The sequence below is a fragment of the Alligator mississippiensis genome, chromosome 6 (genome assembly GCF_030867095.1).
Source record: "Alligator mississippiensis isolate rAllMis1 chromosome 6, rAllMis1, whole genome shotgun sequence".
In the NCBI taxonomy this organism is placed as follows: domain Eukaryota; kingdom Metazoa; phylum Chordata; order Crocodylia; family Alligatoridae; genus Alligator; species Alligator mississippiensis.
This window is the reverse complement of record NC_081829.1, coordinates 34,253,837-34,280,602: the sequence shown is the minus strand read 5'-3', so window position 1 is coordinate 34,280,602 and position 26,766 is coordinate 34,253,837. Positions and strand designations below refer to the sequence as shown.

The window sequence follows — 26,766 nt, the reverse complement described above, 5'->3', positions numbered from 1 at the left end:
AACCAGCCCCAGGACCAACCCCCTGAGGCACTTCACTTAATAACAGCTGCCAACTAGACATTGAGCCATTGTTTACTACCCTCTGAGCCTGATACTCCAGCCACAGTTTTCTCTCCACCTTACAGTCCATTCATCCAGCCCATACTTCCTTAGCTTGCCTGCAGGAATGCTATGGGAGGCTACTGAAAGCCTTGCTAAAATCAAGGTATAATACCACATCCACTGGTCTGCCAACACCCTCAGAACCAGTCATCATCATAGAAGGCAATCAGGTTGGTCATGCATGACTTGCCCCTAGCAAATCCATGCCGACTGTTTCTAATCACCCTCTCCTTCAAGTACTTAAAAATGCATTCCTTACCTTGTGGGCATACCTGCCAACAAAAAGGTTGGCCCCAACTGCTTTAGTCCTTCCATTTAGTGATGTCCCTGGGTTTTTATTTTACACCCCTTCTTTTATAGACAACTGCACCAACTTAGTTAACTAATAGCCAGATGATCCCTTCTCAGTTTTCATGGTGGGAGGGCAGCCAAATGCTGAAGAACTGGGCCTAGCCAACAGTGTGATTACTTTCCAGCATCCTCTTTTTACTGCCTCCCTCCTAACTCTACATTTAAAGATACCCTCTGTGATTGATCTTCAAGGGCTGTCTGTGTACAACACTGTGCAAACCCTTTGGCAAATCTTGAGATAAATAGAAATTTCTGCCAGGTATAGACATGTCTCTTCTGCAGAGCAGGAAGGCACTCTACCAGTCACAGTACTAGAGCAGAAAAGCACTGAAACTATGTAGATCTCCACTACAAATGTTCTCTTGGCCTGAAAAAAAAAAAAAAAAAAAAAAAAAAAAAATCACATCCTCTGCCCTATATAGTTCTGGTGTCAACCCCACTCTTCTCCCCCACATTGCAGCAACACAGACAAAAGAGCTGCAATTACAACAGATCCTGCTGTTTAGGGAGATAACAGAGCAAAGCTGGTAAAGGTCTAAGGCAGCCATCCCATAATACAGGCAAGTACAACAATACCAATTTGAATATCAGAATAAAACCAACACCTTGTCACCCACATCCCCTTTCAGGTAACAAGTTTGTATCTTCTTCCCTACAAGTAATGGTTGTAGTCCTGCCCCTCCTTCCATTTAGTTGTAAGCATTCATCCACTTGGACTAATGAAGTGGGATAAGATCATCATCCTGGAATCAGCCTGATTGCTCATGGGATAACAAGTAGCCCAAGATGAACTATTTATTTTAAAATGGAAGGAAAGCAGAAATAGTGCAGAAGGTGAGGATAATGGGAGGTCTAAAGGACCAGAAATACCAGCAATGATGCATTTACCAGTAGATGGATTAACTGCTGTGAAAAAGCCAGTCTGCATTATAATTCAATATTTGTCTAAGTCATTTAGATCACGGAAGGTTTTAGATTATTGTCATCATATTTTATTCCCTACAGTAGCAAAAAAAAGAAACCTGTGAAGAATTCTCACAAATTTCAGTCAAAAGGTTGATACAGTCTCGTCTTGGCTTTAGTCTAGCTATGAAGTTAGCCTGGAATTTTAGAAAAAAATGTCTGGCATAGAAGTGAAAATAGTGCCTAAGTAGGTGCTTCTTTTATACAAAAAAAAATCAATTAACTCAGAGTGACATATATATGAACTTACTGAGACAAGTTTATCCCTAAAGAAACACCAATGAACTTTATAATGAACTTCATCAAGGACTAATTTGGCTGATCCTTTGGGGGGGGGGGCTCCTCTGGAACAGAACACTATTTATTTATGAAAGGGGAGATTCGGATTACTTTGAATCAGAGTAATAGAAAAAAAGGATTTTCAAGATAAAATTGTTCATAACACTTTTCCTTTTCAATTGAAAGTTCACAAGTAACAGAAGGTCCAACAGAGAAGCAAGAGAACCTGAAAGTCAAAAAAATCTATGAACAGGAAGTGAAACTCACAAATCTAATCACTGATTCAAGGAAATTAAAAGTTAAGTAAATAGTTTAACTTACCAGTTGTAATGCTTTTAGGTACTGCTAGTAAGTAACACAGTAAATGTTGTGTGGGGTTTTTGGAGAGAGGGGGTGGTTTTTGTTTTTGTTTTTAAAACTTCAGGGTATCCTTTAATTTTCTTACAAAATATAATCAAAATTCACTCAGGGTATATTAAAAATATCTTCTTAGGCTACATAAAGTACACGATCCTGGCTAAAAATAAAGGGACAAAAGCACAACACCTTATACCTAACTGTACTGAGAGCTGAATAGGCGCTCATCAAAACCAAGATATCAATCTGATGAGCCTCAAGCCTGTGGATGGAAAGTTTAAATCTATATTGCTGGCCTCTGTTTAGTATACCCCTGCAGGTCAGACTCAAGCAAAAAGATTCATGACCTCTTAGGGATGGTAGGCTGTTCTAAATAGACAGCTTGAATGGTGCTATTTTTATAGCAACATGTAGTGTAGCAAGTGCATCAAATCCCAGTCCAGCTAACCAGATCAATTAAAAAGAACAGTATCAAGACTGCGAGGTAGTAGTTATGTCAGAAAAAAATTATCAATGGCTATTTCTATTTTTTTTTTTTATCATACCTATGTGCTAAACCCATTCTATTCAGTATGTTTTTCTAATGATTTTTTTAAAGTGGACTGCTCACAGCTGTGTCCTAGAAAATAGTGCCCATCCTTGAAATAGTGACTCAAAATTACTAATGTCCCACATTCCACAGAATCAAAGCCTCACACTGTTCTAGTACCTCTCCTTGCAAAAATCATGCTATTTTCAAATTCAAATACATTTACATGAGCCACCTATGCATTTCTGAAGATTGCCTTTAACATCCTTTTGTTGGAACTACTTCTGTGTATTCTTCTCAGAGTAGTTCACTTCCTGGTTTAAGTTAAACCAGAGTCCCCCAGCATCCCAGCGTGTTTTCCAAGTGAGGCTCTGCTCTCTGCTCCAGGGACCAGAGCTGGCTCTCTGCCCCTCTGCTCTCTAACCTGGGTGGGGACATGACCAGACACTAACAGGCACAGCCACATGAAGCAAAGGAGCAGGGAAGGGGTTTATTTCCACAACTCCCCTCTCCCACTAACTGCAGATAAGGGCACCTTAACCCTAGCCCTCACCTTTGAGTGGGTTATATGATACACCTAATCCAGGGAAGGACAGGTAAGCTTCTTGAAGCACCGGAGCCTGCTGGAGTGAGTAACCCCATGGGGCCACGAATATTTTGTGAAGCACCTGAGCCAGGAAAGGGGGACCCCAATCCCTGCGTGCAGGCAGGAGACTTAGACCTAATCCGAGGGGCCCGACTGGTCAATGCTGGGGCCAGGACCCAGATAAGGGTCAAAAGAGCCAGGGGCCCACTGCAAGGGATGTCCATATAGAGCAAACAAGCTCGGGGTCCCGACTGGCCTGAGATGGGGCCAGGGCTAAAAGGGAAGCTGAAGGTCCCAGGGAAGGGCCACAGCTAATGGGCAAAGGGAATGGTTGAGTTGGCTACCCTAGATGCTATCTGCGAGGCTTGGGCCGCAGCGTAGGGGTGGATTGGAGCTGCGCATAGCCCTCCTCCCTCCCCCATATCAGGGTGTATAATGGGCAGCCTCCCACCTAATTACTACATCAATACTATTACATCAAGGCGTGGCAGATGAGTGAGGTGGGTGGCTGACCCATAGACAAGGGCAGACTGGTGCTTGCACCACATATGAAAGCTCTGTCCCTGTCACAGGGCTTATCCTTTGAGTGCCTATACACATGCTCAAGGGTAGGGTGGGGAGTGTTTTAATTAGAGCAGTTCCAGAGATCCACTCTAATTAAAACACCACAATATCACATGTGGTATTGTGCCTTTAAAAAAATTTAAAAATGGCTGTGGGGACCATGGGTTTAAGAACTATGAGATTTTTGCTAGTATATATATATTAGCTAAAAGATATACAAGCTGCTTCAGACATCTCCTTCCAGAGAATCCCTCCTTTTCCATATTGAGCAATATTTCCTTCTGAACCGAAATCTGTTTCTCACAGCATGCCTCATGTTCTCCTTCTTGTGGTTGTGAAAGGTAGCTGTTTAATCTGATTCAACATGGTCAACAAATCAGTGTCAGAGTGAGTACAGCTAACAAGCTGTGGATACCTACTCTAACTTATAATTTTACTTTCTTTATCCTACATGCACTGGCCTTTCAAATGCCACTGTTTTAACTAGCTGTGCAGTTCTCACTGCACCGACTTTTCTGCTCACCCACTGGTGGGAGAGAATGAAAAAAAAATGTGAAAGTGCCTTTGGAAAAGGAAGAAAACAGTGAGAACACAAACACACACAGAGTCAGTTTTAATGTAAGTGAATTCTTTAACTCTTTCTATAATGGACATCTATCCTCCAGTCAGTATAGCTAAATACAACTATACCTAAACTAGCTGCCCATTACAGTCCAGCCATAGTAACACAGAAGTCAGCACAGGCTGCAAAACCTACCCAAGAACCCAAGTAAAGATTAGCGTGAACTGCACCAAGCTTGTCATGCTGCAAGTCACACTTCTGCTAGTCACACTTCATGCAACAGTTACTACAGTACAGACACCTTGTAAGAGATGGTATTTCCTAGAGTAGTCATCAGCTACCTTTTCCAGATGTGGGCTGGGGCAACCCAGTTCAGGTCACAAGTTGGTAGAGGGTGAGCATTTGAACCCAGCCACTACTTCCACTATTCCCCACAGTGGCACAGGAAAGCAACTGCTGCCAAAGTCCCCCTATCACCAAATGCTGGCAAAGCCCCACATGCCATAGATTGCCAACTCTAGACTAGAGGACAGATGTTATAACTATGAGGCACATACAAGCAGAGAACTGGTCTGAATTCTCTAATGATAATCTGTTGTACAAATAATTTCTCCTGTGCCTTATTCTTCCCACATAGAATGGGGATAGTCACCATTGTAAGATCCTTTAAAATCTGCTGATAAAAAACATGACACAAGAGCTCGATATTACTACTATTACATTATCAGGCAGAAATTTCAAATTAGGTTTGTCTGCAGTAGGGATGGGGAAAGGGGTCATAGAAGTCATAGAGAAGTAAGGCTAGAAGGGACCTCCAGAGGTCATCTAGTCCAACCCACTTTCTGAAGCAGGATCATCCCTATCTAAGCTATCCCATACAACCATAATCTAAACTCTACATAAGACTGCTTCAAACCCTGACAAAAACCAGGTAAACCAGGAGAACTATACCGGCTAATGTACTTGAGTGTCATCAATGTATGCTCAAGAGGTCCCGGGTAGAGGGCTATGCCTCCCTGCTACAGAGGAAAGCAAAAACCCCCATAGTCTGTACCAATCTGATCATGGGGTAAAATTGTTATCTGACCCCAAATACAGTAATTGGTCTGACCCTGAGCAGAGGGGCAAAAACCTCTAGCCAGGAACCTCCAGCTTTGCTCCTAGCAGGAAAACTGGCAGACCCCAACTGAAGTCCCCAGCCTTAGCTGTAGCCAACACCCAATTCATTTGGGGAGACTTAAAAACAACATGACACATATAGCAGAAAAAGTAGGAGGAGGGAGAGCAGGGGGCCAGCAAAGCCAAGATGCATAGGAAATACCTCACACTACACTCCACAAGCTACCCCTTCTGGGGCCTCTGGAATCTCACATCCCTGCTGGGCTGAGGTTTCTCACTACTAACACACCTGGCCCCCTTGCCCCCCCTGCTCACACTATTACCCACCAGACAGTGGGGGCCTGGGTTAAGGCTCCCCTACCCACCCTTCTACCAAAGAGGTTCACAGTCCTGGTACTTCTTGGGGGCTCCCGCACTACAAGGAGCCCCACCAGGCCTCCCTACCCTGGCAGGGTGCAGTTTTAGGTCATGCCTAGGACCAGGAGCCTCCATGCCATCCCCATAGCTCCTGCCCTTACCTCCAGGATGTTCCTGATCCATAGCTCAGCCGGCTAATGCTTCTCTCAGGCCACTGCCAGTAAACTGCTGCCTTCCTCTATATAAGCTGGGTCCTAAAATGGCTGCCCTGATCAGGCACCTGCCAGCTGCCTGCCTCAGCCCTTAAAGTGGCAAGGACCCAAAGGTGCGCTACCACATCTGCCATCCAGCCAGCTGTCCCCCATTTTGTATTTGAGTTTTCGATTATTCCTCCCAAGGTGTAGCATCTTGCATTTGTCAGCACCGAACTTCACTCTGTTGGTTCTAGCCCAACTTTCCAATCTGTCAAGATCCTTCTGAATTGGGCTTGCATTCTCCAACATGTTCACAATCCTTCTCAGTTTTGTGTCATCAGCAAACTGGCTCAAGAAGCTTTCTATGCCAGCATCCAAGTCATTAATAAACATGTTGAACAGCAACAGGCTTTGGACAGACCCCTGTAGGGCTCCACATGAAACCTCCTGCTATTCTGATATGGACTCATTGACAATTACCCTTTGCTTACAGCAGTGTTTCTCAACCCCTGGGTCACAACTCAAAAGTGGGTGGCAAGAATATTTGAGAGGGTCATGAGGAAGTCCCAGAAAAATGCGGGAAAGCATGAGTTTCAGGCGGGAAGAATTCCAGCCTCCAAGGATCTGCTTGGGGTGATTGGAGGCAGTGGACGCACACACACAGCCATCATGCAGCCAAACACAGTTATAAAGCAGCCTCAGGAGCTGGATGCAGGTAAGTCTATGGGGAGCAGGGATGGAGGGCCAGTGTGGGAGATGTTGGGGGGGGGGAGAAAGAGAGACTGCTCAGAGGGAGAGTAGAACTGTGTCCCGGGGGCGTTCAGACTAAAGAGCCCCACACCATACCCTGGGGGCTCCGGGGGCAAGGACCATGTATAAAAAACCCCCACAAAGACAAGAAAACTACTTACCTACAATAAGATACTCGGTGCCACAGGAACGAAGGAGGGAGCCCACGCAGGTTACAAACCGCACCTTTATTCACCTCAGGCCGGCCAGTGACATCACGGATAATCACCAGCTGGCGGAAATAAAAAGGATCGCTGCGAGAGGAGCGGGAGGAGCAGCAGAGTTGGCAAAGGCTCTCGACACCAGTGGCAGCTGGTGCCTACACAGCGAGGGAAGATCCGGGCAAGGAGAAGCAATAGAGGCAGCAGGGGCTCTTGGCTAGGACAGAGGAGAACTCAAGCCCCAAGGACTGAGGGACATTGGGGGCAGGATATGGCTGGCAACGCCAAGGGAGAGTGGCTTCACAAGCCACACTTGGCGGCAGGAAGGAAGCAACAGCCCAGAAGAAGGGGCTAAAGCAGACCCAGGGGAGATGATAGGCTCTCTCTCTGAACACTCACAGGTATCAGGTGCAGAAGATGGGGTGGCGGTGGCAGAGGCGAAGAAACTCCCGAGGAGGGGCAACAAGGGGACCCCATCGAATCCTGCCAGTAAGGCCGGTGGGACAGCCCAATAGGCCACCCAGACCCTTATCTTGTTTTGTTAGTTTTTTTCTTTTCCCCCTGTTGGAGGGGGTGCAGTGACATGACATCAGGCTGCATGAATTGAGTCTCCTAGCCTTAAAGAGGTCCTGGAGTGGGAAAGTGAATGCAGCAGAGGAACACCGGCATTGCAGCTTCCTTCCTTTTTTTTTTTTTTTCTTGTTTTGCTTTTCTTTTGTTTCCCCCTGGGTGTCCCAGAGGCGGTTGAGGCCCAGTGGGCTTAACTAGTAGGTCTGTGAGCCACTGCAGGCATAAAACATTTGGCGCACAAAACCCAAGGGAGACATCAAAGTCAAGGACATATCTACACCGGAGGAATGATCGCCTCAAGACCTGGTGTCCCACCAGAGGTTGGCGTGAGGTTGGGGTGTAAGGGAGGTGGAGCCCCACAGACAGCAGTCAAGCAGAGTACCCACCACTGAGGGACCTTCAGTGATTGCCCCCCCCCCACTGGTAGTACATTCAAAGTCATGGCAGGTGAGTTTGGGGCGGCCAACAAGGCACTATAGACCTACCTCAGGGCCACACAAGACATTGGTACGTCCGCCACCAGCTGTTTTGGCCAAGGCAGCGTGCAAATGGCTGTTCAAGGCCAGGCGGGCACAGACTGTCACCAGACTGCCTGGTAGTGGTGTGTGAAACAGGCCATATTCGATTTGGATTTGACCCAAACTGGGGACAATGATTCAATTAGTTGATTCAGATCACTATCCCCGATTCAATTTGGCTGAACCCAAATCTGAAGATTCAATACCAATTCAGAGAATTGGCTATTTGGCCATAGACACAGCTTTAAATGTTTTTTCTACATACCTCGAGATACCAGGCATGGCTCATGAACACTGAGATGCTGGGTTCCTACAGGAGCACAGGGGGGTCCCCCCCCCCCCCATGTGCTCAGCAGCAAACCCAGAAGTGGGCCAGAAGTACTTCCAGTCTACTTCCAGGTCCTCCAGGGAATGTGCTGGGGGGGCCCTCCACACCCCTCCCAGCTATGATTGGCCATGGGGGGACCCCAGATGCCCACCCCTCTGCACTTCTGTAGGACATTCCATCCACTCCACCACTGCAGCATTCACAAGCCACCTGCTACCTTGAAGTATGTAGAAAAAAAACATTTAAAGCTGTGTCTATGCTCGAAACTCCGAATCTTTACGAATCAATTCAGAGGGTTCACTTCGATTCAGAGAAATTAAAGGGTCCCCCAATTCAATTCAGATTCGGAGATTCAGACACCGAGTCAGGCTGAATCTCCACCAAATCAAATCAGGGACTGAAGCTTCACACAGCCCTACTACCTGGCATAGCATGGGAGCCCCAGCCCATGGCAGAGGGTGCCACAGTTCTCCCCTCCTCCTCCCTCCAGCCCATGCAGGGGCTAGACTCACTCTGCTGACACCTGCATGAGCTGAAGCCACTGCACTCTGGCCCAAGCAGGATGGGGGCAGGAGGCTGCAGGTTGGGAGCTAGAGGCACTGGCATGGCTCAGTGAGGGAGTGTTGGGGGTGGAGGCAAGGTACTGTGTGTCAGGAATGAGGGCACCAGCAAGACCAGCAGGCTGAGAGTCAGGACTGGTTAATGCTTACAAATGGGTGTTGGTACAAAAAAAGGTTGAGAACCACTGGCTAACTGCTATTGAGCCAGTTATCTATCCACCTTGTAGTAGTTTTATCCAGCCCACATTTCACCAATTTGTTTATGAGAAGGTTGGTGGGACCTTGCCAAATACCTTGCTGAAGTCCAGGTCCACTGTATCCACAGCATTCCCTTCATCCACCCAAGTAGTTATTCTATCAAAGGAGGAGATCAGGTTTGTTTGTCATTATTTGTTTTGCATAAATCCATGCTGGCTGCTTCTGATTAGTCTTTTCTCTTCCAGATGTCTGTAAATAGCCTTCCTTAAGATATACTCCAGTAACTTGCCAGGTATTGAGGTGAGGCTAACCAGTCTGTAATTACCCGGGTCCCCCTTTGTCTTTTTTTTTTTTTAAGAAGGGGATTACATTGGCCCTTTTCCAGTCCTGTGGGACCTGGCCCACCTCCCACAAGATCATGAAGATCACTGCTAAGGGCTCCAAGATCTCTTCTGTCAGCTCTTTCAGGACCCTGGGTTGAGGTATATCTGGCCCAACTGACTTGAATTCCTTAGACCCAACAAAAACTCCTTGACCATCTCTTCTGTTGTTTCCTCCTTCATCTTGCCCACTTCCTTATCCAGATACCTAATAGAAATTATCTATCTGGCAGCTTAGTTTTTTGTGAAGACTGAGGCAAAATAGCTGTTGAGTAACTCCATCTTCTTTACATCTTCGATTATGACTTGCCCCTGGCTTGTTAACAGAGGACCCACAGCTTCCTTGGTCCTTATTTTCTGGCCAACATACTTATAGAACTTCTTCTTGTTGTCCTTAACTTCCTTTGCCAGGTACAGCTCATTCTTAGTCTTTGCCTGCCTGATTTTTTCCATGCAGATTGTTCTTTCTATTTTCCTGATATGCATCCTTGATGACTTGCCCATTCTTCCATTGCCTCTGTGCTTTCCTTTTGCATTTAAGGCATTTTAGAAGCTCCTTGTGCAGCCCCATTGGTCTCTTGCCATTCTTCTTGTGCTTCCATTGGGTTGGGATAGTTGCTTGTTGGACTTCCAATACCTCGCCCCTTAGAAGCTCCCAGCCCTTGGTGCCTTTATCCCTTAGGCATGGTGTCATGGGCGGATAGACTATTAGCTCCTTGAATCAAATGAAATGCACCTTATTGAAATCTAGTGTGCCAATTGTGCTGACCTCATGCTTTCCCTGTCTCAGGATCTGGAATTCTAGAGTATGGTGATTGCTTCCTCCCAAGTTACCCATCTTTTTCACATCCTCTACCAGTTCTTCTCTGTTGTTCAGGATAAGATGCAAGATAAATGGTCCCCTAGTTGTATCCTCCATTTTCTGGAAGAGAAAGCTGTCCTCCACACTCTCACCCATGCATAAACATGCAGCATCCTGTTTCCTCGTGGGCAAACTCCTGCTGTTTGCTGTTCCCATGGTTATCTAGGGGCTGCCTTTTTATAAGGTTGCCTATCCTAGCTCCATCCCTCAAATACCTAAACCAACCCCACCCAGAATAAGCCCTGTCACTCAGTCAGTCCGGAAGTGGGAAGAAAAGACAAGAACAAAAGGGGGGGGGGAAAGAGACAGAGAGAGCGAGAGAAGAGAAAGGGGAGGGAAAAATTACATACGACAAGGGGGGAACACCCCAACACACACCAGGCACTAGGCAAGCACTCTAGTAGCAGTCAGCCACCCCAAGTCACTGTCATAGAAAAAAAGCCTCTTCAGGACAGTCCCACACCAAAAGCAATGTTCTTTGCTTACTACTCAGCTTACATAGTAAATCAGTCATAATACACTTCACAAAGGAAAAAAAAAAAACCCACAAAAACCCCAAAGAGATGCCCTATTATTTTAACTTGAAATGAATCTTGCAAACAAACTGTTTTCCCCACTTCAGTGGCCTACATTATTGTCATGTTTATGTTGTATATCTCTACCTAAAGTCAATAACTGATGTACATAGTATTTATATTCATATAAATTAACTGCTTATTTGAAGTGCATTGTTTCACCTCCTATAATATCATGTAGGTGTACTCTGGTCTTTAATAGTAGAAACCAATTTTGCATATTACTTGGAAAAGGTCAGGAAAAGGCTAATGTATGTCTCATGTAAAGTGTAGGGAATTGTCATTTAAAATTAATTTTAAAAGCATCTTTCCAAAGGGAACAGAAATAAGGACTGAAAATGCTGATAAACAGAGGAACAGATGGAACACTGAACTTTTAGGTAGGATCCTCTACAGCCTAAGGCAACTTTAAGGTCTCTAATAATCCACTGGTAACTCCTACTGCAAATGTGAATGGAGCTATGTAAATACGAAAACTGAGTGGGGAGCTGAAGTGGATATTTGCCGAGTGAAAGGAGGATGAGAAGATAATCAGAAGATTAAGAAGAATGGTTTCCTCCACCACCCCCACCCACACCTTTCTCCTAGTGATATTGTAATAAGCCCCATCCTCTCCAAGTGCTAGGACTATACCTCTGGCTCTGAAAAAAGTCCAAAAATATAACCACTTTAACAAACGGGCCCCCACACAGTGAAAAGCTGCAGTTTAGAATGCTAGCCCCTCTGAGGATATGTTAGAATCAGGGAACCTGGGTACGTTATTGTTTTAGTGCTGATAGGACCTAACTGTTCAGGAATAAACAGCATTCTGTAGGGGACACTTACAGGAAGGAGTGAGAGGTTGTACCCAGACAGTGGGAGGACAGAAAACAAGAGGAATAAGCTTTCCTCATGTATCTAGGAGCTTGTTAAAATGTATCAATGTAGATACAACAAATCTGATAAGATTCACCTTAAATCTGTGTCCCTGGCATCAGTTAAGTACCAAATTCTTGCTTTGAGTAGTCAGTCATGGGAAAAGTTTATGAAAAATGTAACTAGTTAAAATTAAAAGTGATCAGCCTTTAAAATTAACTTGTTAAAAGTTAAATATTTCCACTTTCAACTAGTTAAAAGGTAAGTTAAGTTAAAAGAGAATAACTAATGAAAAGTTAAATTGATTTGAGAAATGTGTGAAACTACAGTGAATTGCCTCAGCATCATTTTTCATTTTCAAATGTAATGAGTGGGTTTCTTTTTCATAAGCACACTAGTTTACTCAGAACTCATTGAAAACAATGTTATACTTGTCATACCATTATCAGAATAACAATTTACTAATACCTATGTAATGTTAGATCCTTCTCAACTTCTCCATGTGAAGTACTTTGTAAAAGTCAATGCATCATATAGATATACCAGAATAACAGAAATGAGATATTCATAGCCAGGTGACAAATGAAAGCCATATCCACATAAAACCTCTGTTATTACAATTTGTATTGCTCAAAAGGTAACAAAGGGGTATGAAATACATCTGAATTAGAAATAATGGAAGTGTCTGAAAATCAAAATTAGACTGAAATGAGAAAATCAGTTTAAATGAGAAAAAGAATGTTCAGTTGCATAGCAGAAACTGTTTAAACATGCTTATTGAAATTCAGCAAAAGCTGCACTTCAAAATTTACATCTGCCAATTTTCCTCTTCTGTCTTGCAAAACTAAGCCCCCACAACTGAGCAATCGCTCTACTAGGGCAGATAGGGGAATGCTTGTGTTATAATGGATGAATAGTTTTTTCATAGTAGGCGACATCTCAGATGAGAAGTAATGCTCAACTTCTTGAGCCCTGGGAGGCTGGTTCTTATCTTCATTAAAATTTTAAAAAGTCATCATCTGCTTCACCCTCACTACTTACTCACACTCTCACTGGGATCAATGTGTCTGCTTGCTTGTGCTTGTTCCCTCTCCTGCAGCCAACTGGCTGCCCTGTTGACTTCTACAAATGCACAGAAAATGCCAGCATGAACTAAGGAACTCTGGGACTTGTAGTTCTTAAGAGACCGTATGTCATAGGAAGGCACACTACTCTCAGTCTCTCAAACAAGAAGTCCTAGAGTTTCAGTAAAGAAATATCATTCCATGGAAGTCCTAGAGAGTGGCTGTGTCAGGAAAAGCTCTGGGAAAGCCGGATTCCAATTTTTAAAAAACTTTCAACTTATATTTTAAAAAAAGTTAAAGGCAACCTTTTTTTTTTCCCTTTTTTTTTTTTTTTTAACACTAAAGTTAAAAGTTAGCCATTTCTTTAACTTTTTAACTAGTTAATTAACTCGTTCATTCCCATGGCTGGGAGTAGTTTATCACAACCTTTTTCCATCTACTTCAGTTCTTACATTTTTGTGTGGTGCTGAGAGTCATTCTAACCTGAATACCTGTCTGAAGTACTAACCCTATTTTACACATGGGACCTTAAACACAGGACCAGATTAACACAGACCCAAAAAGGGACTTATTTGGAATTCAAAGTCCAGAATTGTGATGCTCAAGGCACCATTCACAACTGCACCTAAATTTCTCGGGTACCTTTGTTTCCAGTATTGTCCATCTGAAGGACGTTATAGCTCTGCTTCGTTGCATGGCTACACATCCAGACAGGGTTGAGATGCTAAGCTCATAGCTCACACCTCAAACCTCTTGGGATTCCTAACTAGGGGTTCTTTTATCTATTTTGCTTGAGGGGCTTGAGCCCACAAACTCTCTCAAGAGACTTAACAGAGGCTACTTAGCAGACTGGGCTCTTCTTGTGTTCAAGTCCCTGCTCCAACAATTATTTATGCATTCTATCCAATGACTGTTTAATGTAAAATACTGAAATAGCCTTTAGAAGCAGGATTATCCCTTCCAGAGGACTGCCCCAAACACCAGGATAAGTAGTCATACTCACTGTTACTACTTCTCTTTGCCCCAAAGAATCTCAAATTGTTTTCTGTACAATGATAGAGCATCTGAGAACAGTCTGGCAATAGGACACTTTCCAGATGGGGGATGCAAGTTTCAACCTCCTCAAGCAAGGGAAGGAATTGACCCCACATTTACCATGCTAAGTGAGATATGTAGCCAATGGGCTGTGGTATGAAAGGGCATCACCTCTTTGCTTTTTGACAGAAAGAATGCCGTACCTCTCATCAGGAATAAATTCCTGCCTGAAAGCCAAGTGAATAAAGGCTCCTCCTAGTCAAGCTGACCTACACTGTGGAGAATAGAGGGATTTTAGCACATCCATCCTCAGCATTTCCCTACTTAGTGGAGTAGATGGCACCCTGCTCAGAACTGTTTGTTTCTGCATATGCCGTTTTCTGAGAGCAGGGTTTAGGAAACTTAGAAACCAAACTCAACACTAAATTCCACTACAGGGGCCAGAAGCCTATAGGTCAGGCACTGCAATGTTCAGCACGTACTGTGGTGCTTAAGTACCTTTGGAGCTGGGCCTGCATGATTTGTCCAATATCCTCAAAAGACTGTGGCTCCATTGAAACTGAATCCAGATGCCCCCTATCTTAGTCCACTAGATCATTTTTCCAATTATCCATCCTTCAATTTCTTATCTAAAATACAGTCCATATGTTCCTTTCCTGTATTTCCCTGCTCTAGATCTTGGCCTCCTGTTTACTTGTTAATCTTTCAAAAGTATGCATTCATGTTTATGGCCTGGTGTTTAGCCCTCTTCCTAGCTTGCTATTGTTCTGCCACTCTCCATTAGTTTATTTCAAATAAAAAAGTCCCAGTTAAGTGTCTCCAGCTGGACAGTCCAGCCAGGATGCATTTCTTTTACTAATTTTGCAATCAATTCCCCATATCCACATGTTACAATAATACTTTGACTCTTGATCCAGATGTTCTTCAGCAGTTGGAGGTGTCAAACAGTTGGCTTCAGCTCTAAGCAATTTAAAGATTTAGTTGCTGATTAACAGGGCCTCAGAGCTTTGGACAGACCAGCAGGGATCTCCAGGTTTGGAAGATGGTTGGTTCCCTGTTCCAGTTTTCTGTATCTCTTAGGAAGACTTATGATGTTTATCCTTTAATTGCTTCCAAAACAAGGTCACTTTCAGTATGCTGTCTACAATAGTCTTCTCTCTTTTCTTTTTCCTTTATTACTCATGACATTTCAATAACTATATAAAGGAATATTTTCTACAGGGCATCATTCAGATCCTGTTATTATAGAGTGACCACTTGTCAGGATGCGGCCATGTTCACCTCAGCTGTCACCTAGAAACTACATGTAACCCATTCAGCACCTGGCAGTATTGCAAAGTAGACAGACAACGTAAAGCATGTCCTGCAGAAGAGCAGTGACTTGAATTTAATTTCTTGCATTTGTACTTTCAGCTCCCACTGATTTATCATCATCTAAATGGCTTTCATTTTTGTCATCTTGTAGCAGAACTAAAGTAATTTCTCTTATTTGTTCCAGGACTCTAAAACATACACTTATTATTATGGGCTTAATTTTCAGTTGTGCAAGTTCAAACCCAGAAACACTTGAATAGAGCCCAACATGTGAGTTTATACTGTTATTCTTATGATTAAAAAAAAAAGAGCAACTAAAATCATTTCAAGGTCAGACAATGCCTGTCTTCAGTTGCTTCTGATATTTGCTTGTGTAAATATGATTTAAAAAAAATAAGAATCTATTTTTCTGTTGCTTTTACAACACTGAAGCCATACAGAGTTTCAAAGCCCAGGTTCCAGTTTTACCACCAATTTTTCTCTGATAAACTAATAGCACATATGTCAAGCTGTAGATTAACACTCACAGCACATAACTGATATTCCATTAAGTGAGATATATCATAACTGCAAAATTTCACTTTTTCATTCATCTACACCAGGGCACACAGCAGGCAGATCTTATTGGGAAATGTTAAAAATGATGGCTGTGTCTTGCAAAAGAGCATCTTCCTGTGCTCTCTTTGGTGATCTAGAGGAGAGGTTGGGGGGGGGGGGGGTGTAGGAGCATAAATAAAGCAAAACATTGATTTTAATTGCCATTATTCCTTAATCCTAATCACAATTTAATGCATCTTAAATACAGAGACTCATTGGCACTGAATAAGCACAAGCATTTGCCCTTTTCATGTTCTTCTCAGTAGCACATCAGGCTAGAAAAAAAAAAAAAAAAAAACCCGAAAAATCAATAACCACCCCAAATGACTTAAGACCCTTCTGTGTATTCTGCTGAACATAAGCAACTGAGTACATGCCTGGCTGCACTGAGCTGAAGCCTTCTTTACAACATGTCAGGCCAAGTCTTTCATGTACATATGTAGATATGCTTTCCCTCACATGGGGTATTGAGGATCTACCCCACAGATAGCAATGGAGAGGAAATCAGCCAAAACTCTGTTCCTCTATATTACACTATAAACCTTCCATTTTATATGGAGCCACACAGGATGAAAGAGCAATATTCATTTTGCAGCCAACAGCCTATTGATGCTTCTTTAAGAGTTCTTGATTCTAAACCTCAATAATTTTAAAGCATTTTACACTGTTGCTCAAAATGCTGTTTAGATGCCCAGATCCACCAACTGCAATGAGAGTGAATTTCTCTTGTATCAGCCTTTGGTCTGTGTATTCATTTGGCAACTTTTCCATTTGCCAAATTTACATAAGCCCTCTTCAAAATAACAGGTAGATTTGCTATAGTAAGTCAATCATAGGCACTGTATGTGTTCAAAAGATAGGGCAACCATAGACTTGAAAACATTCCTCCACAGGCCGAGTCTCAGGATAAGAATAAAACTTTCTAATAAGATATTATTGTGTGGCTCAGGCTAATGAACACATGCTTCTGCTAAGAATCATCTTGTGGACCAATCTTGGCCTTAATATATAAATGTAAGGCTCACAACTGAGAAAAGGATTAAACCATGGAAGTGACTACACTCTGCTATACATGCTTCACGTGGTCTACGTGAGAGTGTGCAGCCTCAGTTTGCAAGAGAGAACAAGCTCACACTGTTAGGCCAGCACATCTGGTCAATATCTAATCTAGAGCAGCAGACAACGCACAGCAGACCGATTACAAGCCTGGTGGTCATAGAAAAATTGTGCACAGAGGAGAATAGCACAAGGGCAGCAGGGGAAAAAAAAGTAACACAAAAGATGAGCTATTCCAAAAACTGAGTATTTTTGATATTCACACGTTTGGCTTAGCTAGTAACAAAATCAGCATGTATAAAGAAAAGGATGAAACCATGACCTATCATTAAGAACAAATTGTTGATCTTAACTGCCATTCTTCTTTAAGCGAGGTGACAACTTAAAATGAAATCGCCAACCACACCGTGGTTTATACTACAGCTCATTCCAAGCAAGGAGCTTGAAGACATAGCTGTCCTTTATAAAAATGTTGGCTGAGTATTTTTATATAAGGCATCCAGAGACTACCAAGTATTGGCAGCCAGATCTGTCATCCTTCATTTATAAAGTTAAGTCCCCACAAGCTGTACAGCTGAATTTGAGGAATCAGATGTTAATTTCCCAAGAAATCAAGCCAAGATAAGGAGTAGGGAACAAAAGAGGTCTAACTTAAACATGAATAGTATCCTCCTTGGTGTAAATTATGATAAATGAGAGTTATTCTTGAAATAACTTCATCACTAACCAAAAAACAGACTTGAGGTATCTTACAAAGCCTAAACAGAACCAAGGTTAATTTCTGTTATTCCTAGCCTCCTCCATATGCCATGTGCATTTCATCTTTCCCCTCCCTCTCTTCTATTCTCTACCAGTCCACCCTTTATCCCAAACTGCTGGCTTGCTCGAGTCTCCTTCCTGTATCCTTTCTCGCTGTTTTTCTTCTCTGCCACCTCTGTAGACCCTGCCCTCTTTAATAGAGCCTAGAAGGGTTCGATCACCCCCACCAGTTTTGAAAAAGACACTTTTGAAAAGATTCAGCCAAGCACAAAGAAAGAATTTACAGATGAACAATAACTTTAGTCCTTTTCCAGCTGACCACCAAAAGGTTCATAAGATGGGGAACACAAATTAGATCACCTAGAATTAAGGCACCTATGATTTCCCAACACCTTTTGTAATATATTTTATCTTAAAAATTTGTAGCAATTTGTTGTTTGGTTTTTTTCTGGCAGGACAATTTCACTTACTCATAAAATTTGTCTGCTATTCATCAATGCCCTCTGTGCAAACCTCACAGCATCACTAAGACATTTCCACCCCCTACATTCACAATCCTGGAGTCTCTTGAGCCAACAAACTGTCAAATTAGTGCCAACTCATGACAGCTTTATGATATGTAATCTTGTTCACCAGCAAATGGTCCGAGACCCCCTGCTTGCTACTGCTCTCAAACTGACAAGGCTTTTCTGTCTCTTTGTGATAAGTTTGTATTTTGAAAACAAATCCCAGCTGAGAAAGGAGTATATCTACCACTACAAAAAAAGGCCACATAGCTACCTATATAGCTCACACTTTTCTACTTTTCCCTTCTTCTAACTTGAAAAGATATTATTAAGGTTCTCTCTCAAAGTGATTAGAGGTAAGAATGAGGGAACTGATTTAGATTACATCAAAAAAGCACACTATCATCATACCCATTTCTATATTAGAAGAAACTACACCAGTAGAATATATTCAACTGACCATTATTAAACCTTGCACCTTGAATACCTGACCTCACTTGCCATCACGGAGCTGAAACCGATTTGTCCAGGTTAACTAAATATTTTCAAACAAAATAAACATCAACTGAACCAGTGCTGCTCAATCTATCCAACCCTGTGGGGAGGCCCTGCATGCCAGGGCTGGTCCATGATCTGAACCTGTGCACCAATGCTATCTGGTACATGGGGTCATGTAATCAGGCCCTCTCAGCTCCCAACAGGTCCAGAAGTTTAGCAATGGGGGAGCAGTACCAGTATCACAATTAGCAGTGCCATCATTACCCTGCCACCAAATTTCTCAACCTGTGGGAAGCCATAAGATTCAATGCATGATGGGAAGTAAAGCAAAAATTGGTGAATTAAAAGTAAAACATTTCTTAAAAATGCCTTTATATTGCAAGATCTTTGGAGCAGGAATCTCTCTGTACAGTACCTATTACTAAGGGTTACTATGATAATATAAAACAAACAAAACAAAAGACAATATGAGCTGTGTTATCCTAAGTTATATATATATTCTGAAATAATCAGCTTTTACCTCTTGCTCCTTCCAAGTAAAGTCACTTTATTTGCTATTAGCTGCTCAAGTTTGCTTCCTAATAGATGGCAGGATTAACCACAGGACGCAGCAGAAAGGATTGGAAAACATGAGGGTGGTGGAAATCCTTTAGAATAAGGTGGCTATTTTTAATACACTTCATTTATAATTCATATTGTAATGAGGTACAAAATGGCCTGATTGTTAGAGCTTCCAAGAGAGAAGACTTCCACTGAAATCAATGGAAATACTTCAAGGGAGGGCTTATGGAATCAGTTCCCAAGGAAAAGAGGAAAAATGACAACAGCAGCAAAAAGTTATTGCCAACGTCCACCCAAATAGATCATGAAAAGTCCAAGTTAGCCATGCTCTTCTACCTACAGTCACATATCTGAGTATACTACAACTGTAAAATAACACAATTTGTCCCTTTCCAGTACAAAATACTTAAATAAGTTAATAGTACAGGAAATTCAATGTTTAAGAAAAATCAATCTAAGCGAATATGAGCAAAAGTACACAGCCATTGTTGGTTTTAGTAAGTTTCACATTTGGTGCCAGAGCAACTCTACAGGCTAAAATCCTCAAATCAGTCATAAAAAGATGCAACCTGGACAACTTGAGTCTCAGTTTCCTACACTGCCACACCAGTGTGCCCCAACTCGATTCCACCTCCTCGTGCAAAACAAGAGGAAGGTGTTTGAGCCACCTGAGTTCTTGATTTCACTGTTAAGACTCCCAACATTATCAGTAAATACCAACAGCAGTGTCCATTTTGGTAATCAGAGGAACCAAGGCAATCAGTTCACTTCACAACTTCAGCCACCAAGCAGCCATCAGCTGGTGGTATAATTTTATCTGAACAGCTCTTCTAGAAGGGCATGGATTGAAAGATGTCATATTGTCAGCTCTGGTGAACTAAACCACTTCTCTGATCAGCAGACATGCCTTTGCAGAAATACCCCTTACACTGGGATACTTAGGGGAAAGAGGCTAGAGGTTACCTTGTGGGCCAGATAATGCTTAGAGTATTTGCAGTTTGTGGAGATACAAGATGAGGGTCTGTTTTGGGTCCATCCCCACCAAGAAAGCAGCTCCTTATCAGAGTTTCAAAGGAAGAGTTTCTAGAAGTAAGATTAATAATTCTACTATAAAACAGCAACAACTAGAATCATTTAGCTGAACCACATGTACTTGAAAGGATACGTATATATGCATGTAAAAATATAGGAAGCCATGTCAGGGGACCCAAAAAAAGCCCATAAAAGAGAAGAAACAAGTTTATTTTTCTTCGACTGGTCCAACCCTCTGTTGAAATGCTTTCATTTATGAAATCTGAAGCACTCCGATTCATTCCATCATTCCTTTGCAAATCAATCTTTAATCTGTTGGGTGAGATGCATGAAGAGATTCAATCAAAATAAAGGATGTTGGGTCTCCCAACTACTGCAGTTTGTAACAAGTGCAAGTGATTTTGGAAGAAATCACGTGACATATATTCCCACTTCCCAAAACTTTACCATTCTACACACACTGGTGAGTCTGCCCTCAGTCATTTAATCACTAGAAAGTACCCAGGAAACATGGGGAAACATACTTTTCCTACCATTGAATTTTTTCATAATTTGGTCAGTGGTTCTATTTACAAGAGTCGGATGGTGGCCCCTGCTGGTGCATGTATGTATTAGAAAGTCACATTGGTAGCTTAACAGAAAATGTGCTGCCCCAATGTACTACTGACCTATTCATTCTTTAGTCTGACAAACATAAGGAGTCCAAGAGAATATGTCCTAGTCAGACCAACTATTATTTTGAATCTTACAGAATTATTTTAAACAAAATAGTGTGCATTTACACGTGTGCTTTACTGCAGAATTGACTAATTAGCTCTGCGGTAAAGCATCACAGTCTACACATGTGCCAGAATTAGGGTGCAGTAAAAGGATTAAACCCACCATAAGATATTACTGTCAGGAACAATACTATCCTATGGCAGAGTAATTTACTCTGCTGAAATGCACATGTAGACAGTGACAGGGGCTGGCTGGGGCATGAGGGTCCTGAAGTGCAGGGGCTGGCCTCTGCCTTAGCCCCGCACTTTAACACCCTCATGCACCAGCCAGCCCCACCACTGCCCAACGCTGCCACCTGGAGCCCAGGGCTGAACCCCTGGGCCTCCTACCAGCCCAAAGCTGCTCTGCCCTGGCTCAAAGTGCAGCAGACCCAGGTGCACATGCAAACTCTGCATCTGAGAGCATTTTCCTTCAATGCAAACTGCATCTGAGTTCATCACGTCATATTAATTGCATATGTACATGCACCCACTGAGAAGGAAAAATACATTTTTGTTCCTAAAATGTTTTCTAACAGAGGAAATAAAAGCCAAATAAACATGGAAATGAACCATCTGTGATTAATTTAATTCCAGCCTTATACTGCATTAACAACTTTGATTAGGGAAAGAAGAAAATACTAAGCAATGTTATGGGCTTAGCAGCCCCAACACTAAAATTGGCTAATTAACTAGAGAAATCTTACAGCATGATCAGACAGTCAGGAGTCCAACTTTCAGTCAACGTCCCAACAGCAGAGCTCAAGCCAGAGAGGTTGAGGGCATAGAGGAAAGATAGATCAAAGTGCATGATTATCCAGTCTTTCTGGCATTACTGCAAACAAGGGTGTCACTAAGCAGCAATTAGGGTGGAAAATTATAATGTGTTTATTTGGCTGCCAGTCCCAGCCAGAGCTGTTTTTACATGCGTTTGCCAGGCAATAGTAGTGATTTTCAAGAACGCTCGAGAAACAAAAAGCTACAGAAACCATTATCAAATCTTCTGAGCTCCTCAAGCCCTCTAACATTCTCCATAGGCAAATATGAATCTCTGGAGTGTGCAGAGCTTTTCTACAGGCACTCATTATAGGACTTACTGAGTTTTACACAACAAAGGCAAGCATGAATTCAAGCCTGGAATGAAGTATTTGCCCCATTGACGTCACTAGGTTACTTGCCATCAACTTCAGTGGTGCTATGATTTTTGCCCACACGAATTTAAAAGCTCTAGTTACTGGGTGCAAAATGTTCAAAGTCCTGTCAAGCAAACAAATCCAAGTAAAACAGCAACCTATTTACTCAAAAGCCAGAACATACCACCTACTTCTTTATTCATTCTTTTCATACTCCAACAAGCCAACCTCCCTGTTTATCCATCATCTAATCACAAATACAGACAGAAGTGACCTCTTCACTTGAAAGTTAACAAGTCAGAATTGTCCATTGATTTAAGCAGTTGGGAAGAAGTAGTGGGTGGGTAAGTGGGGAGGAGATCATGAGACCTAAGCAAAGCACTTAACCTCCTGACCTCACTGTATGCTTTTTCTTATTAGTATTTGTATTACAATAGCTTCATTGTAGGTCAGGGCTCCACTGGACTGAGCACTGTACTAACACATAGTAAGATGGAGTGCCTTCCCTGATTAAAGTTTACAGACTAAGCAGACAAAGGGTCAGAGGAGAAACAGAAACAGGAAAACTTATTGGCAGAGCTGAGAATAGACTTGAAATATCCTAAGTACCAGGTCCAGTTCTTTGTCCACTGGACTTAATGCCCATCTAATCCAATGGAAAATAGGAACAAGCCTACTTTACTATCTCTTTTAGAAGTATACTGTCTTAATATTTTTCAAGTGTTGGAAATTTCCCCTGGATAGTTGCCATTTACATATGCAAAATGTTACTAGCTTAACACAGCTTTTAGGAACTACTGCATCTATGGTATTTGAGTCAACTCAAATCACTCCCAGTCAGATTTATGCCCCAAAGTCAGTGGAAAGAATTCCAATGATTTCAGGAAAATGAATTCAGGCTTTTATATTCACCCTATTTACATATAGTAGCACATAACACAATCACAGTGCTGACTGTCAACCCTGAAATGAAGCAATGCTGAAAAGCAGAATGTAGTTATCTTATACTTTGAAGAAAGACCTCAAGTTCCAATAACCAGTAAGTTACAGAAATGTTGATAACAGACGAAAAACTACAACTACATATATGGAACTGTTGTACTTTGGTGCCACCTGAGGAAAACCTTGAAAATTACTTCCATTCATCATTGGGTGTTCACACAAGTTACATTTTTTGCACAATGAGGACTCTCAAAGTGTTCCATAGCTGTGATAGGTGCATGGCTGCAAAGCACTTTTAAAATGGCCAATAGTGTGAAAAACCAACCCTTGATAAATCAGCTATTAGCTGAAGGAGCTATAGAACCCCTCAAGGGTTAATTTTAGCACCTTTGCAGGGCTGCGCTTATACTCACACAGGTGGGCATGAGTCCAGCCCCACCCCTGGGGCTGTCAGAGAGGAAGGAAGGGGGAGAAAACAGCACATAGCTGCTGGCTGGGCTTTGCTACCCTGGCCAGGGTATTGGGAGGGAGTTAGACTGGGCCCGTGAGGCAAACAGACTCCATTCCATCCCCTCCTCACAAATTCCAGCCATGGCAGAGCTGAGCTGACAGCTGGTGCTGGTGCCATCAAGAGGCCTAGGTGGGGGATGGGGAAAGGAAGCTCGCTTGCCTCATGGGCCCAGCCCAACTCCCCCCAATACCCCAGCTGTGGGGTGGCCCACAAGGTGAGAGGCTCAATTTCACCCTGCCCCTCACCCTCCAGTTCCAGCCAGGCAAAGCCCAACTGCTAGCTGCTCCCTCCCCGTCTCTCTCCGACAGCCCTGAAGCTGGGGGTGGGAGGGTGCTGGGGAGAGGATTCCTCAATTCAGCAGCTTTCTTGGAAGCTGCTGCAGGGCCCCCACCTCCTGGCCCTGTGAGGGAGCTGTAACTCATGGTGCTTTGTGCAAAGTGCCATGAGTTAGAGCAGGGCCCCTAAGCATCTGTAGGCACCCATTGTTGCTGGATTCATCTTTATTACATACACCCAGTTCCAGAGAGCTTGTAGACCTTTCTCCAGGAGGGAAACCAGATAAATAAAGCCCCAGTATGTCATAGTTTATAGGAACAGCTAATTTTGCATTGCTTGCCACTCAGCAGTGAAACAAGCCTGTCTTCCATGTGACAGGGTACAGGTAATGGATGGTCACTGCTCCTAAAAGCTCATTTTGCACTCCAACATGTTGTTCTCCCTCTAGAGGTTCAAAAACAGCCACCATTTTAAGTGTTAATTTTCCAGGTAACACCTGGTTAGAATTTAGCCAAATTCAAGTAAAGCAAGAAATGAAACCAGTATTGCTAAATAAACCAAATAGCATGGATTTGATTCATCCTCTCTTCATGGAAAGGCATTAAAATTCATTCGCACATCCACGTTAATGCTTCACATTCATTTTCAAAAAGCACTCTTTGGTATTAATAACAGATGCTCCTTACAATTAATCCCTCATATATCCTGTCATTTGTTTTGGCTTTCACAAGCTTGATGGTTTAATGGATTATTTTTCCAAATAATGAGCATCCTCCTGGACACCAAATCACTGCAACAGATGCAAGTGCCCCTACTCTTTATTTTCTGATGCACCTTTTCAAGTCTGTTATTTTACCATGGGGGAAAAAAAACATACATTAGAGAACATTTGTGATGTAGCAAAAAGCTCTTAGGTGAACAATGAATTGTTTCAAAGATTAAAGACTGAAGTATGATCTTGTATTTAAGGCACTAGAATGGAACTTGGAAAATGGGTTCTATTTCAGACTCAGAGTACCTGGTCTTTCTCAAAAAGAACACCTAATCTCTTTACCCCAGTTTCCTTATGTACAAAATTAGCATAATGATACTTCCTGTTCATTTAGTGTTATCTCTCTGGTGACAGACTGCCTTATTCTATGTGTATGTAAAGCATTTAATAAAATGTTTACCCCTCACAGTAGGGGCTACTAAGTACTACTGTAGTAAAAGTACTATTACTTTCAAAAACAGAAAACATTACCTGGAAAAGAACAAAAATCACTTCTGCTTCACAATGTAATTCTCTTAAGCCTTATTGGCAAGTAATTAAGGCCCCTGGCAAATGTTAAAATAATTCAGTGCTTGGCACATCTGATCCCAATAACTACACCTCCTTTCATTCTATACATCAGGGTTGGGCAATTATTTTAGGCGGAGGGCCGCTTACTGAGTTTTGGCAAGCCATTGAGGGCCACATGACAGGCAGCCAGGGGCAGATAAGTGTAAATTTTCTAAGTTTTTAGGGGCCCTGTGGGCTGGATAGAATGGTCTGGTGGGCCACATCCAGCCCGCAGGCCACGTTTTGCCCAGCCCTGCTATACATGCATTGCACAAGAGGTGATTGCTAGAATCAGGAACCAATCTCAATCACACCATTACTTTTAATTTTATTTAACTCAGTTGAGGTTAGCAAGTTTCCCTCCAACTGGAACTTTAACCCTCTCTCAAGATCGGCAGCACAGACCGATGCAAACAAGCCTGGCCAGTTGGCTGCCTTCCCCTTGGGCAAGGAACATGCCAGGTCATGGTGAGCCCTACAGCTTGCTATGACCCAGAACCCCTCCCAGCTGGGCAGCTTCCTGTCCATCAACACACTGAAAAGCCTGCACTGCTGCCCCACTAGGTGCTGCACAAGGAAGCTATCAGCCTCCCACACAAGGGAGCCCATTAATGGTGATGCACTTGCATGGCTGTCGGCTAAGACCCATCATGGAGCTGGCATCAATCTGCATAGCAGGCCACCTTGCTACAAGTTCAATTTAAGGCACAATGCAAACCAGCTACAAGAAAATCATGATTAACAGGTTAATCGGGTCTTAACTGTAACATCTGCCAGGGCCCTAAAAGACAAACGCCTTAGTGCAAGTGGATGAGACAGTAACAAGAAAGCAACTGGCCTAGGTTGTTCAGTTCCTTAATAACAAAAAGGAAAATAAATTTACCTACTGCTTGCAATGACAAAACCTGGTTATGATCTACAGCTGAATTGTTTTATTCTAACCAGCTGCAAACTGGCCAGCATACACATTTGCACAAATATACACTCCAAAGTACACACACAGCAATAATCTTACTAACATACATTTCCCCAAAAAAGAAAGTGCATCCAGGTAATCAGATCACCTGCATTAGTGAACTGCTTTTGTGCTATCACAACACAGCTTTGTTTCATGGGATATGTAACACCAGCATGTTAGGTGCAAACAGACATCACTTGTACTTTTACAAAAAATTGTATGGTGGCACAAGCTGCAAGCAAACAAATGTGCTAGCTCCTTGCCATGCTCCAAAGAACCAAAAACGTTTCCACAACCAAAGGTAGTCACAGTGTGTGATGTGTAATACAGGAGGATGTGTGTTTGCTTATTGTGCACCCAGAGAATCCTCCTGCAGGGGAATCCTGTGGCTCTCATAACCATTTCACTCTAATGCAGGGTGCACACCTGCAAGCAGGGGAACTGTTTCTACCCATCAGTTCCTCTACTTGAAGCTAGAAGTTGGAGCACAGCATCCAGGGCTGTTGTCCCACAGAATTAGACCCCTGAAGCCTCTGAGGTTACAGGGGCCAAACCATGGGAGAACAGCCCTGGACAACATCTGTAAACACCAATGAAGTGGATCAGCTGTGCCAGGAAACATCCTTCAAAGCTGTTCCTGCTTCTAAATTGATGTCTATTTATACCTAATGTGATGTCGGTTGTCT

General features: G+C 42.8%; 1 protein-coding gene across 9 annotated transcripts in view; it reads right to left on the bottom strand.

Annotated features, from left to right (window-relative positions):
* The window catches only part of LOC102558169 (heparan-alpha-glucosaminide N-acetyltransferase), a 361,824-nt gene that overhangs the window by 290,402 nt on the left and 44,656 nt on the right, over positions 1-26,766 (bottom strand). The window contains exon 1 of one of the 9 annotated variants that reach the window (XM_059729774.1): positions 5,931-6,006. The exons of the other annotated variants lie outside the window; for them this stretch is intronic. Coding sequence (XP_059585757.1) covers positions 5,931-5,952 — 22 coding nt within the window. The 5' untranslated portion in view covers positions 5,953-6,006. Of the gene's footprint in view, positions 1-5,930; positions 6,007-26,766 lie in introns of those variants that run through there. 9 annotated transcript variants of the gene reach the window in all.